General features: G+C 43.7%; 1 protein-coding gene across 2 annotated transcripts in view; it reads right to left on the reverse strand.

Moving 5' to 3' along the window:
- Positions 1-9779, reverse strand: part of UBE2E2 (ubiquitin conjugating enzyme E2 E2) — a 219976-nt gene extending 210197 nt beyond the window's left edge. The window contains exons 1-2 of one of the 2 annotated variants that reach the window (XM_074891803.1): positions 9509-9779; positions 4915-5098 (exon numbers count right to left, since the gene is read on the reverse strand). In XM_074891803.1, the coding sequence (XP_074747904.1) occupies positions 4915-5090 (176 nt within the window). In that variant the 5' untranslated portion in view covers positions 5091-5098; positions 9509-9779. Of the gene's footprint in view, positions 1-4914; positions 5104-9508 lie in introns of both variants that reach the window. The other variant, XM_074891793.1, reaches the window with a different exon arrangement.
- Between the last annotated feature and the right edge of the window lie 4025 nt (positions 9780-13804).

Genomic DNA, 13804 nt, shown 5'->3' on the forward strand with positions numbered 1-13804 from the left:
ACATGCAATAGCTTGTTCACATGTCAATGCATTCAAAGTTACAATTAAATCGTCAGACAACATCCCAGAGAGCCTTGCACTGATAGAGACCTCCAGTGTGCAAGCTGGCCTTTGTCTGCACGAGTTACTCCACTGCTCTGGCACTAGTTTTGTATCTCCATTGAGTTGCCCTCAGAATCTGGCATAGGAGAGGGTGTGCCTCACTTCCTTCACAGACCACAGAGGGTTCACCGCAAGAATATGTGGCTTCTGGCAACAAAACATTTTTGCAGGGTCCCTTTTTGCATCTCTTTCTTTGGATTTTCTGCCTCGGTACAGTTATGTTTAACTGTGTCAGAGAGGAAAAAGGACTCTCATTTAAAATAATTATTTTAAACTAACCATTACTAAACTAAACTAAATCATTATATTTAAACTAATGACATATCGGTTTACTATATATTGGGGAGTGGGGTGATGGCAGGGAGAGAAGACCTTGATAGTAATCAAAGCCCTGGGCTGTACACACAGGACACTTAATTTGCAATGTCGGATCTGATACTCTTTATTTGGTCTTAAAGAAGTCCTTTGACTCCTCTTTCTCATAAATATATATATATACACACACAAAAACATTTTTTCCCTCCATTTTACTAACAGAAAAGAACAATCATAGTTGCCTTCCAGTAATAGTGCAAAGGTTAATCTGCCCCTAAATTCAGAAGCATGAAAGTACATTGCAGATTTCAAATATTATTAATTCTCAGAGACACATATTTACTGCTGTTCCAAGCCTAGGGGGACTGTGTTGTTTCCTTCATGAAACAGTTAAAGTTCTCTAAAGCTAAGAGAGAACTGAACATGTCAGAGGATTTCCCAATATGATTAATAGGAAAAGAAGCAAAATAAAGGACTATAGGACAACAAGCTATTTTAAAATACATGCTTCTTTATCCATAAAAGCCAGGTGAACCAATACTCCGTACTAAAGAATATGCTAATCAGAAAATACTAAGAAATGCAATCACTGGTATGTATTTCAATCTTATATAAACTGTGACTGAGCAGGAAATTGATCTAAAGATGGTTAGATTCATGCTGGAGGAAAAGAAATAGTCTCGCCTCCATACTAGATGCACAATATATGACAAAAATATTTCTTATAAGAAAAAGCACTCCATATATTGCCATCATATCCAACATGCTAAATATAATTTCCAGATTCCTTGAAAATAGTGCTGTGATAAAGTTCTCTGAGAAAAAAAGAGGGGAAAAAAAAAGCTTATTTTTATTTTGTTGAATTTCAAACAAATTTAATCCATTATCTATTCACTGCTCCTTAAGGTTGTAACTTCTTTCAATAAAGAAAAGAAAAGATTACAAATAAAGTTTTAAAGTTCACAATTCATTGTGGGCACAGATATTTATAAAAAAAATTCTAGGACTGGACCAAAGGTTGACAGATTTTCAACTATCAACTTCAGAAGCCAAGCAAAACAATACATTTATTTGTTGAGCTACTATGTCAGCCAAGAATGGTTACACTTCTCTCAATCCAAAGGTCATGCTAAGATTTGCTACTTAAGAGGTAACAAGATGCCTGCTGTTTTCAAGGACAGCAATTCAATTCCGTGTCTGAACTGTAATTGTGATATGCAGCGAGTTTCTCAATCTTGACATGTTAGGTAAGAAAGGTTGCTATTTAAGGTGATGCCCTCTGGGTGTGGAAAATTGAAGGACTGGTACACTGTATGACATATGCTGTAAGCTATTACACCTGTATAGCAGCTAGTCCTAAGAGTATTAACAGCGAAGGATGGCATGTGATGGCATTCTGCCTTCTTAGTGCCATCTATAGCTATGTGAACAGAAGAAATTCCATATCTTAAAAACAAAAATCTTACTCAAATATAAATTCAAGTGGTTTCATATAGCCTCCATAATCAGATCATTTTGGAAAGCAGTAAGCTGCGGGAGAAGTATATTCACACATAAGACATGGTGGCAGTTTACTTTTACACAAGCAAAATTCAGCACACTGCTAAGTCTTGATTTATATAAAACCTAATGCTACCGAAAATTCTTTAAATCTAACTGACTACATAAACATACAAATAAAAAGCAGAACATAAGTCTTCCAAATACAGATGCACAAATCTTCATTCTAATCCAAGATATACAGTAGGTAACCTAATGTAATCCAAAAATACTGTGACTACAATTCCATATGAATGAAAAAGCTTTCCAAGTGAGAAAATGTGACTTCCAAATTCAGGTTAGAATCGAGTCTGTAGTCTGTGACTTTAGCTCCAGTGCTGCGTTAAACTTGCCAGTGTTCTCTACTCTAAACAGGAATTAAGGAACCTTGATCAAAGAAGCAACTGCAGTACACTCTTGTTTTGGGTTTATACTGATTTTAGCAGAGTTGACTGCTTTAACTGTAAGGGAGTTATTAGAGGGAACTGCATAGTGAAACACTTAAGTGAAGATTATTGTGACTTTAGAGTAATGCCATACAGAATTCAATGCCACAGAATTCAAAGCTAGAAAAGGAAAAGTTGCTAAGCATATATTCAGTCTTTTTGCACCAGGACAGCTGAATTACTTCAATTTATTTCAATTTTTAAAAGATAACTTTTTAACCTGGTCTAGAACAACATTCCCATTGAGGGAGTATAGCCTTATTCCCACACTATTATTCATTTCTAATGAACAAAAGTAATAATATTACTATGAAGATATTGTACATAGACAGTTTCTATAATACTTATCACATATTGTGGACTCTATGCCATTTTTCCTTCCCTCCTTCCTTCACATTACTCCTCCCCTTTTTATCCTCTGCTTTAGTTTCTGTTTTTCCTTTCTTGAGTCATTACCAATTTTAATTAAAAAGCAAAGAAACAAAACCTGTAATATGAAAACCTGGCCAGATGAAGACTGTTTATAGAAATGTTCTATATGTTGTTTAAATGTTCAATTCTAACACAGTGACAAACCACCCACAAAGGAAAAAATACTATGACACTAATAAAAAAACCCTGTTACTATAAAAACCATGTTGCTGTGATCCTTCTACAAAAGGCTATGACAACCAGCACTTCTAAAACACATTTCTTTCAAAAATATTATTTATTGTTCACACATCTACAGAACTCTTATAAATCATCTTGGCTTTTAAAATGCATAATCAAAGGCTTTCCCTCAATATTAGTACACATGTGAAACTGGCTTTAGAGTCTAACTGGCAAACGTACTGATGTCAGCAACTGGCATAATTAGTTTCAGCAGAACCATAAGCAGATATGATTAAACTTTAAAAGGTTTAAGTAATTTTATCACTGTGAAATGCTTGTTGATAAAAGCTCTAAGCTTTGAAGATACAAAGCTAAGATTAATAGACCAATTCCTGACATATCGTTATTAATTTTTTAATAGGATAGTGTCCGCAGGCCCTTGTCAGAATTGTGGCATCATTACACTAGGCATTGTACAAAGTTCAGAATACACAGACTCTTTTCTAAAAATGTTAAAAACTGTATTTTATGACCTTAAAAGTCATGACTAGTCTAATATTCCTAATATTTAAAAAATAACAAAAGCAGGAAGCAGACAAAAGAAAAGAAGACCAGAAACCATAACGGCTGTGAGGATTAACTACACGAATAGCATCATGGTTTGAAGTGAAAGCTGGATTGTTTTTTTTTTTTCTTTTAGTCATAAAAGGAAACATGGGCAAGCTTTGCCGGCCATCCTGTAAGTGATACGACTAGGTAATCTAATTGTGTCATAGTAGGAATGGGTCTTCAGAAAGCATTTCCCTGGGGAAGAAAAAAAGAAGAAAGCTAGCTGTACGGAAGGTATCTATGGCAGAAGAAAAGCATGACAATACCTCACTGGAAAGACAGAAGAGACCAGTTCAGAAAAGTATGTAAATGGTAAGGGACAGATTAAGCCAAGACAAAGACTTGAATTCTGAAGAAACGTACACGCACATTTATATACCAGTATTTACAGACTCCTACTACATGCATATGTTATAAATTATGGCAACAGGGCCTTGATGCTTCTCCTTTACCACAGCACCATAGTGGGACAACTCCAATTCTTGTAGTTTACGCAGCCTTGAATTAGCAAAGAAACAGGATCTGAGAATTCTGCATCAGGACAGTCCACAGAATTGGTCTCTTGTCAGATAATTTTAAAAGTGTTTTTTAACTTCAATCACTATAACCCCATTTGAATTCCGTTGCGTACACTAACACCCCTACGTGTACTAATGGAGCAACACTAAGCTGTAAATTCCTTCTGTCTGGTCCAAGCAAGACAACAGTTATCTGGAGATTGACGTAATAGAACAGAATAATTTAAATAGCTATTCTACAAACCCACCTTTCCTCTCAAGCAGAAAAGAGAAGGAGAATAAATGGGTATTAAAACAGACCACAGTTTAAAGTAATGAAACCAACATGCATTTGTTGTTCACTCAAATATTTCTGACCTGACCATCTGGGAAAAGGAAACACAGTACTTTACAGCAATAGGTATTATGGTAGTCCTAACATGCTGAGTTACTGAACTGTCTGAAATGTTTATGGTTAATTAACTGTAAGTTACACTGACAAGTTTCAACATCAGTCATACATACACATACAGAGATATATTTTATAAGGCTACAAAACTGTCTGAGTTTTACTAGCAATAAAAAAATGTCAGCTTTTATCATGCAAGCTACTATTAAAACCATGTGAAAGAGCCAATCTGTCAAAGAAAGGAAAAAAGTATACAGGTCTCATTATTGTGACCAGTCTCAAAAGGCTATTACACTGACATAGTAGTGTTATAATAAAACAATAAGAAAATTAATACACTGAGTCAATACATACATCTGATGGTCAGCTGAAAAAAGAAAAACAGCCAGAAAGAACACTGTACCTTTTAGCACTAGTTGACAGCTTAGCAGCTGTTTTGCTTGATATTTTGCCCTCTTTTTTCTTGGGTTGAACTTGCTCCCTTTCTTGTTCCTGCTGAACACCTTCACGCTGATCTCCATCAGAGCTGCCTCCACTAGTGCTTGGACTATCATCAACTCTCTGCCCCTCTGTAGACATGGCAGATGCTGCACTGAACAAAAAACAAACAACAAACGTTAGCTTTTTCAAAAGAAACTGTTCAATAGTATTTCTTACATGCCAAAGATTTATGTCTTTGTCTTAATACATAGTGCTTGTGTTAGAGACTTCAGTAATTTTAGTACTGAAGAGTTTTGCCATAAGCATCTTAACAATAATTCAGACAGTTGGTCATTTTAAACCCCATACCAAACAAATAATAAACCCTTATATATATGAAAAGCATAAGTTACGGTAGTTAAGCAGGAAACATAATTCTGCAAGTATAATACCATTCACTGTGAATAATATTTTTCAACTGCTCGGCAATATCATGAGTTAGCTACCTCATCACTAAGCCACCAGTTCAAATCTAGCATAGTTTGTTAAAAACTAAGAGCTGTTACTATCTTAAGACTCTCTGTTATCCCATATGAAATAGATTTGTGGGCTCATTGGGTTTCCACATTACAAAATCCACATCTTGGCATGCTCGATGGAAACATTCACAGAACCAAAAGGCACTAACACAGGACTGTTTGTATTTACTAAAATGGTAGAGCCGTAAGCACACTGGTAGAGGATATAAGGAAGTGTTTTCCTGACCAATTCTGTTCAGGCAACAGGAGGCAACAAAGCTGTCAGAGAATGAGAGTGACAAGAAATCTTGGTATATTTCAGAAGTCAATGCTTTATTTACACACTTCTGATACTAGTTATACTATTTAAAATGAAGGAAGAAGTGAAAATAGCTAACAATATGCTGACAGATGAGGAATTACAGGCCCACTGTTACACCTGTCATGACTTCTCAAACCGTTCTAATGAAGGGCAGATGTCCATGAAAAACTCTTACTGAATTAGCATACGTGGTGGCAATGACTGTTAGAAAATTTTACGCAAAAAACCCAACCCAAACCCAAACCCAGAAGGTCTTTCCTTTAACTCCAAACCTGTAGTTTATATATGTATTTTATATATCTTCCACTAGAGATTTTAATAAAATAACTGCCTTCAAAGCACATAGGCCCAAATGCTACTTGCTTAACACCCACGCAACCCCCATGTATCTGGGTGGTTTTCTGATCGAATCTGTCTGAACCAAGGATTTCCTCTTTCATACACCAAGAGTTTTAAATTGCTGTGAACTTCCACTTGCTTCTCCTTCTACCTATGCACAAAGAACAAAACTATTCACCTTGACTATTATATGTTTTAATACTCTCTCAAGGGACAATAATGAGATTGTAGGCTCAGATTCAACTGTGCTCATTCAGTGGATTAAACAAAGTTCATCTCCCTGAACATACTTATGGAAAGAGACAACAAAGGAAAAGTAAAGTAACATCAATGCCAACAGAGACGCTTTTTAAAAAGGTCGTAAGTGTTCTAGTTATAGCTGCATGTAAGGAAATAAATTTACTCCTCTTCTGTAAAAGCCTTACCAAGATCTAATTCTATCCAGTAGTACACACTGTGGAGTAGAACAGCTAATCTTTTCAGGCATTATTGACACAATCCAACTGTCTTCTGGACGAATTAGATCTTTTTTGTCTAATTTATGAAGCTATACTGAGAAGGAAATCTGGAAGTATGGCATCCCTTCAAAATGTTTAGATGCTAGAAGAAACAGCAAGTAATAGCAAGTGATGGATATGGGACTAGGTTTCCCTTCATCAGCTTAAGCTACATTTTGGAATTTATAAATATATTTTCCTATATAAATTATATACACAACACCTAGCCTGCTCACTGAAGTAACTGAAATAATGAAGAGTTTATGTCCTAAAATTAAAATACAAAATTAGTTCATTTTTAGAGAACAATTTTTCCTAGAGTACAGCTACATTATATTTAACATAATTCACATATTTTCGCAGGGTAATGTTTAGATATTTACATCCTGGTTGTCAGATTTTAAGATAAAAGCAACAGAAGATTTAGAGGTAATAAACCACAAAAGTATCTTATTCTGTCAAGTCAAAATATGCATTTAATAACTATAATGCAATTTTGATAGCAGGTACCCATTTTCTTTGCTTCTACATACAGCTAAAACACAATTTCATCTTTTTTTATAACATTTTTGATGGCCTTTATTTACTCTAGATTTTAGTTCCAGTCTTTGCTTAATACATCTAGTTTTAAAGAGAAAAACTCTCTTCAAAATGTACATAGGCTTTAACACTGCAGGCCAGAAAGTTAAAAGCATATTTAATAAAGCCTATATGCACAGGACATCTGCTGTGAATAATCTTGGCTATAAATATTACTATTATCCAAAAACAACTGTATTCACTTAATAAGTTCAGGTTACTATCCAGCAGACAAACACTGTAACAGTAGCCCAGAGCATATAATTACTGTAACATGTAATGCCAGCATTTACAACAGGAAAATGCTTAAATCTGTCATTTGATGTCTGGCTAGTCTCTTGGGTTTTTTTCCTCTCTCCTTCTCTCTCTGTTCCCCTTTCTGACATCCAGGCAGTTCTTTCCATGCCCTCTCCCCTCATGATATCTGCAATTACAGAAATTTTGCATAGTTCAAGGGATGCTCAGTATCACAGCGAAAGTGTGTTTTAAAGGGCCTGAAGTTAGACACTTCAAATGTAGTCAAACTTAAAAGACACACACGTGAACAAATAAGAGAGTGGGGAAGAAAAAAAAAAATCAACCAAGGGGATGACACTGTTAGGAAAACATTTCACTGACAGGAACAGAGACAGAGAAATACAAGATACTCCTTGAATCTGGACAGCCATGAGTGCGTTCACAACTGTCACACGGAGTGAGAGGAAAGACCCACGATGTCCAGGTCCCCAGCTGCCAGGCTATTCTACATTCAGACGAGGGTTGCTAACCTCCCTGCTGTTGTGCTGAGAAAAATGAGCAGAGGGGACAGAGGAAGGAGTGAAAGGGGACTTGAAAGTCTCTCCCTTAACGTGAGATGATTCAGCAGAGACACAGATTACAAGTGTAACTACAACTATCAATTCTAAGTGAAGAGTGTCCAAAAGATCCTGCTTCTGTCATACATATCCACCGGCACCTTCCCCTCCTTTCAAAATGAAAAAAAACCCAAAACCAAACCACAACAACAACAAAAAAAAGCCAACCACCACCCCACAAAAAATAAAAAATAAATCCAGCAGTCAGGGACAGAGAGATCCTGGCAATGTGCAGATGGGTCCCTAGGGCAGCAAAGCTAGCGATGATGTCTTTCTAAAGCGGTCTTAATTTCCTATAAGCCAAGATAAATTGAATATTTCTGCAGGATCCACGAAGAGCAGCAACAGCAGCAGCCGCCTTACTTCATCTTCATTAGAAACCGTAAAGGGCAAAAGGACCAAAACATCACCGGAGGGGACGCAGAAGGACCCCGGTTTCTGGCCGGGCAGGGTCCGCCGCTGAGAGGGGCACCCCGAGGGACGGGACGGCAGCCCCGGGCTCCCACGGCCCCACGGCCGCGGGTGGGCACACACGGACTCGCCCGTCTCCCCCCGCCCGTCGGGGAGACCCAGCGTGGGGCATCGAGCCGTACCGGGGAGGGGCGGGGGGGCATGGGCACCCCCAAACGCCACCCGCACCCCCGCGGCCGGGCAGGCGGCGGCCGGGCCGGGTTGAGAAGTAGGAGACAGCCGGGGAGACGAGGAGGAGGAGGAGGAGGAGGAGGAGGAGGAGGAGACTGCAAGAGGAAGACGTCGGGGGCACATGAGGGAAGGGAGGGGGCTGGGCTGCGGGGCTCCTCGGGGCGCTCTGGGGGGGCGTGTGTGCCTCCCCAGGGGCTTCAGCCCGGGGCGCCCACCGCTGCGGCGGGGGGGGTGTGGGGGTAGTGTACCCTCGGGGGTCGGTCATGGGGGGGCGGGGGGGGGCAGAGGGTACCCCGGCTCCGGAGCGACCCAGGGGCACAGCGAGTGGCGACGGGACCACGCGATCGGCGCGGAGCGGAGCCGGGAAGGGGCGGGGGGGGGGGGGGGGCGGGGGGGGGGCGGCCGCTGCTCCCGCCCGCGGCAGGGCAAGCAGGACAAATGGACACGGAAGAGTTGCTGAAGGGGTGTGGGGGTGCTGAGGAGCAATGGAGGCTGGAGCGGTGACCGGAGGATGGATGGAGCCGCGGGGAGCGGTGGCAGAGATGCCGAGGTGGCGGGGGGCGGACGGGACTGTTGCTAAGAAAGGGCACGGCCGGGGATGACAAGTGGGGGAAGGGGGGATGCGGAGGGGGGAGGGGAGATGAAGGATGAAGGTAGAGACCGAGGGTCGCAGTTAAACGGGGGGGGAGGGGGGGGGGCGCTGCCGTGAGAGAGGGATGGCGAGGGACAGGGGGACAGGAGCCTGTAGGGGGGAGGGGAGGCAGAGGGGGACCTAAGCCGGGGCAGAGGTGTACCCCGGGGCGGGGGGGGGAAGGACCGCCGCTACCTGCAGGCGAGCGCAGGTCTCTCTCTCGCTCTCTCTCTCTCTCTCGCTGGCGCCGGGCACAAGCTGCGGGACAATCCGCCGCGGTCGCCCCGACTCCGGCCGGGCGCGGGGCTGGGAAGGGGCTGCAGCCGCTCACGGAGTCATGAGCCCGCTCCCCCGCGCTCCTCGCCCCCCTCTTTCTTTCCCCTCTCTCCCGAGGAGCAGCAGCGGCAGCCGCTGCTCCTCCTGCTGCTGCTTCTCCCACCGCCGCCGCCGCCGCTCCTGCCTCCGCTGCCCGGAGAGAAGTGAAGCCGCTGCCGCGCGCGCGCGCGCGCCACCGCCGCCACCGCCTCCGCGCGCGCGCGCGCCCCCGCCCGCCCGGCGCCGCGCGCGCGCCCGCCAGCCAATTAGCCCCGGCGCTCGCGGTCCGCCGAGGGAGGGGCGGGGTGGGCGGGCGCGCGCGCGCGCTTTCGGCGAGGGGGCGGGGGGGGAAAGTGACAGGCGGGCGGGGGGGGGGGGAGGGGGCGCGGGCGCGCGCCCGGGGGTGCCGCTGGAGGCCGCGCGCCGCCGGGCCGGGGGGAGGGGGAAGAGCCGCCGGCGGGAGCGCGCGTTAAAGGGAAGCTGGGGGGGGGGGGGGGGCGGGGTCACCGGGGCCGAGTAGGAAGGCGGCGGGAGGGGATGGGGGAGCCCTGACCGGGGGGGCGGCGGCGGCCAGGTTACCGCGGCCTCACACCGCCGCGTGTGCCCGGCTGCGCCGCGGGCCCCCCGCGAAAGTCCGGGGAGCGGGGCGGCGGGGGGCGGCCGGGACAGGGCGGGGGGGGGCGGCGGGGGCCGGTATCAACTTTCTTTGCTCTTCTCGTCTTTTTCTGCTTCTTTGTTCCGTCCGCCGGTCGCCCCCTCCTCCCCCCCCCACCGCCCCCCCCGGTCCTGCCGGCCCGCGGCCCGCACCTCCCCGCGGCCTTTGTCTCCGCGAAGCCACCGCGTCTCCCCGCCTGACGGAGCAGCCGGAGCCACGCCGGGTGCCCCCGGGGGAGCGGAGGGTCCGGGCGGGGAGGGACGTGTTACCTGGGCGGGGGGGGGCGGCGTGCGAGAGCACACGGTGCCTTCCCCAGCGCGGGGAGAGGGCCGAGGCCGGTACTTTATGGTCACACTTTGGTGTTTAACGTGGTGGTTTCGCCCACAGGGCTACCGCGTCGCGTCAGCAGGGCTTGATGGCACAAACAGCCCCCGGCCAGGCCACCAACCCGCCGGATGGCTACAGCATCCCGGCTGGAGAGAGGTGCTGTAGCGTGATCGTAGTCGGGTAAATGAATCTCGCCTCCCGCGCGAGTGGGCATTGCCATCGCGGCAAGCATCGCAGTAAGGAATGGGAGAGGCCACGGCAGAGCCACACTTGAAAGTTGCATATTTAGTGTGAATAATATTAACCTGGAACAAAACAAACCTCTAACAGAACTGACTGTCAGGTCACCGGCTGTGTTGGCCTAACAGATACTTCTGTCCCTGTGCTGACCCTGCTGCTTTAATCTTTACATAACCTGCAGTTTATGCTTAGCTACATTATGTAAACTTTTTATCACCTCAAACCTTTCTCTCTCTAATAGAAATGTACCAGCCAAGGGTAATGGGGTAGTGACATGTCCAAATACGTTCCCCCTTTTAACTACTAAAGGGGATTAAAAAATTGAATGTGTTCTCACCATTCCACATGTACAAGGAAAAGTTTCTCCGTGCTTGAGCTGTGAAGTATTGTACTTTTTCTGACTCATGGTTACGGTGTAGGTGGAGTCCATGCTACCAAACATACAGAAATTGGGAACTTGGAAGCACTGCTGAGATATTTAAGGATTAGAAACATCATTGGCACCTACTCTCATGTTATATCCAGACAACAGAAGTGATTTTTGCAGTACATAAAATGAATCTTTGTTGAGTAATTGTTTTGAAATAACTTGGTTTATTGTCTCTTCCTATTTCTTTGTTAAATAATCCCAGTGACATTTTCGCCTAAACTTAAAAATACTGCAGCTGGCTAGTTCTTCCTATTTCATGTGCGTTTGCAAGAGATTTTCCTGCTTCTGATGAACTCATGAGAAAGGCTTCTAATGTCAGCTAGGTGGGTTTCTATCTGCTAGCATGCATTGACTTCTCACAAGGACTAATAACTAAGTAATTAACAGAATATGATGCATAAAAATCCTTTAAAGAATGCAAATCTGCAAGTAATGCTTCTCATCGCACTGAAAGGCTGCTGGCTGCATTGTGTGCTCTTGACATCATGCTCCCCTTTTCTGAAATCACATAAATTGTGCCGTATCCTTTCAGTCATTCCAAAACAGACCTCCTGAAAACCATCCAGGAAGCGATGAAATTCACTTCTAAATGAGTCTTTTACCATATTTCCTTAATGTTACTCTGATTGCTTAAAGGTGGCTTAAAGGAGGCATAGATTTTCCTGTTCAAATACCCGATCTATTGAGACTCCTCAGCCCATGTCAGGACTTCAGTGACAGGTCAGTGTGCTTCACTATAGTTTGTCTTTTCTGCTAGGATCTGCAGGAAGCACAGAGAGAGAAGCTCAGTGAATAGCCTAATTCAGACAGGGGTAGGATGGGGCCATACAGTGTCCCAGAATCTGGGTCATAAATTCCCGGTGCCAAAAAAATCAAGGGAGTGCTGAAGTGTTCCAGCACCAAGTGAAGGGTTTGAGTCATCAAGAGTCAGGCCCTGATTTTTCATTTGGTGTATAACCTCTGGCCCAAAGCCCTAAATGGTAGGGCCTAAATTAAGGACAACCAAACTAGGGAGAAGGTTTGTACTGCTGTATGAATAGAACATGCACGCTGAGGTGTGTCCTGTGATTTAATTTAAAAGTGGAGGTTTTGAATGAGCCCTACCTATGCAGTGCAAAGAGGGTAGGGCAGGGTAGTCAACTGCTCCCAGTTTTATCCTTTTGACCTTTCAAAATAACGTGTGCCAAACACATCACATGTTAAAGGTTGCATAATATTGTATTGAAAATCCTTTGGAATACTTTTGTAAGTTTGGATCATATAGAATGTAATTCTGGCCCTTTTGAAGTGAGTGGCAAGACTCCAGTGTTAGATTTCACCCATGCTGGAGTGCTAAGGCACACACATTACACTGTTTTTTTTTCCTGCTTAGTTTTAGGTGGTTTCTAAAAGCTGACACTATTTACAACACCAGACGCATCCAAAACATCCCAAGTTCTTTACTCTCACAGAAGCTTGCAGCTTCCTCGGAGAGATGCACCGAGGTGAGTTCAGCTCACCTGGCATGGACAGTCACGCTTTAAGACTGTTATAGTTAAGGACACTTCTGTTAAGGCCTCTTGATTTAGAGTGTCTGTTATAAGGACACATGTGTCAATCAAAATCCATGAAGTTGGAGAAACCTGAGGCAAGTTTCCATTTAAGAGTGCTTAATTTAAAGAAGTATTGGATCAATTTAGATTTTTAGACTTAGCTGTACTGAGATCTCAGTTATGGCAAGTTTTATTCATTTCTGTTCAGTTAAAAAACAGGTAAATTATAAGTTATTGTTATACATCAAAATAAGAAATAGTAAAATGCAACTTTGATGTTTCTTCTGCATTTCTATTTAGGAATTATTGTTTATTCCCATTTAAAAGGACATGTCATTTTAATATTGCTATTTAAGTTGTTAAATGAACATTGTCAAGTTATAACTGATAAAAAGGGATTGGTTTTCTGAGGTGGAGAAAAGATGAGGAATTATCTCAATGGTGCTACAGCTGAAAGCATAACAGTGTCTCTTGTGATAGCATATCTCACTTTCAAAACTTTAATATTTTATATTAAAATGTGAGATAGAAATATTCAGTTGTCCGTGGCATGCCTTGTTGTTCCATCAATCTCTTTCAACCAAATCCTAATGAATCAGATCATTTAATCCATCTGAACTATTATCAGCAGATGATTGGAGGAATGGGGACAAAGATGCCTTTATTCATTCTTTACCTGATTCCACTTTTCAGCTCCGCAGGAGCTATCCCAGCTTGTGTCATTCCCCCCATTTCTTCCCTGCTGAGTCTTGGGCCCCATGGGGCTGTTTGGAGAGCAGATAGCGGGCAGCTCTCAGCAGCAGGCCCTCTCTTTCCCAGTCGTGTCCTCCATCCTAAACTGAGGTTGGGACACAGAATGGCATGAGTCTCTGTACTAGCTTTATGCTGTTACAGGATTCTTTTCCTATAGCTGGCTTTCCTTATACTACTGTGACGGCACAAAGCCATAGGACAGTCCAGAGGATCTGGCCTGTTCTCTATTCTTTTTCCCT

Source organism: Strix uralensis, chromosome 1 (assembly GCF_047716275.1).
Source record: "Strix uralensis isolate ZFMK-TIS-50842 chromosome 1, bStrUra1, whole genome shotgun sequence".
NCBI lineage: Eukaryota > Metazoa > Chordata > Aves > Strigiformes > Strigidae > Strix > Strix uralensis.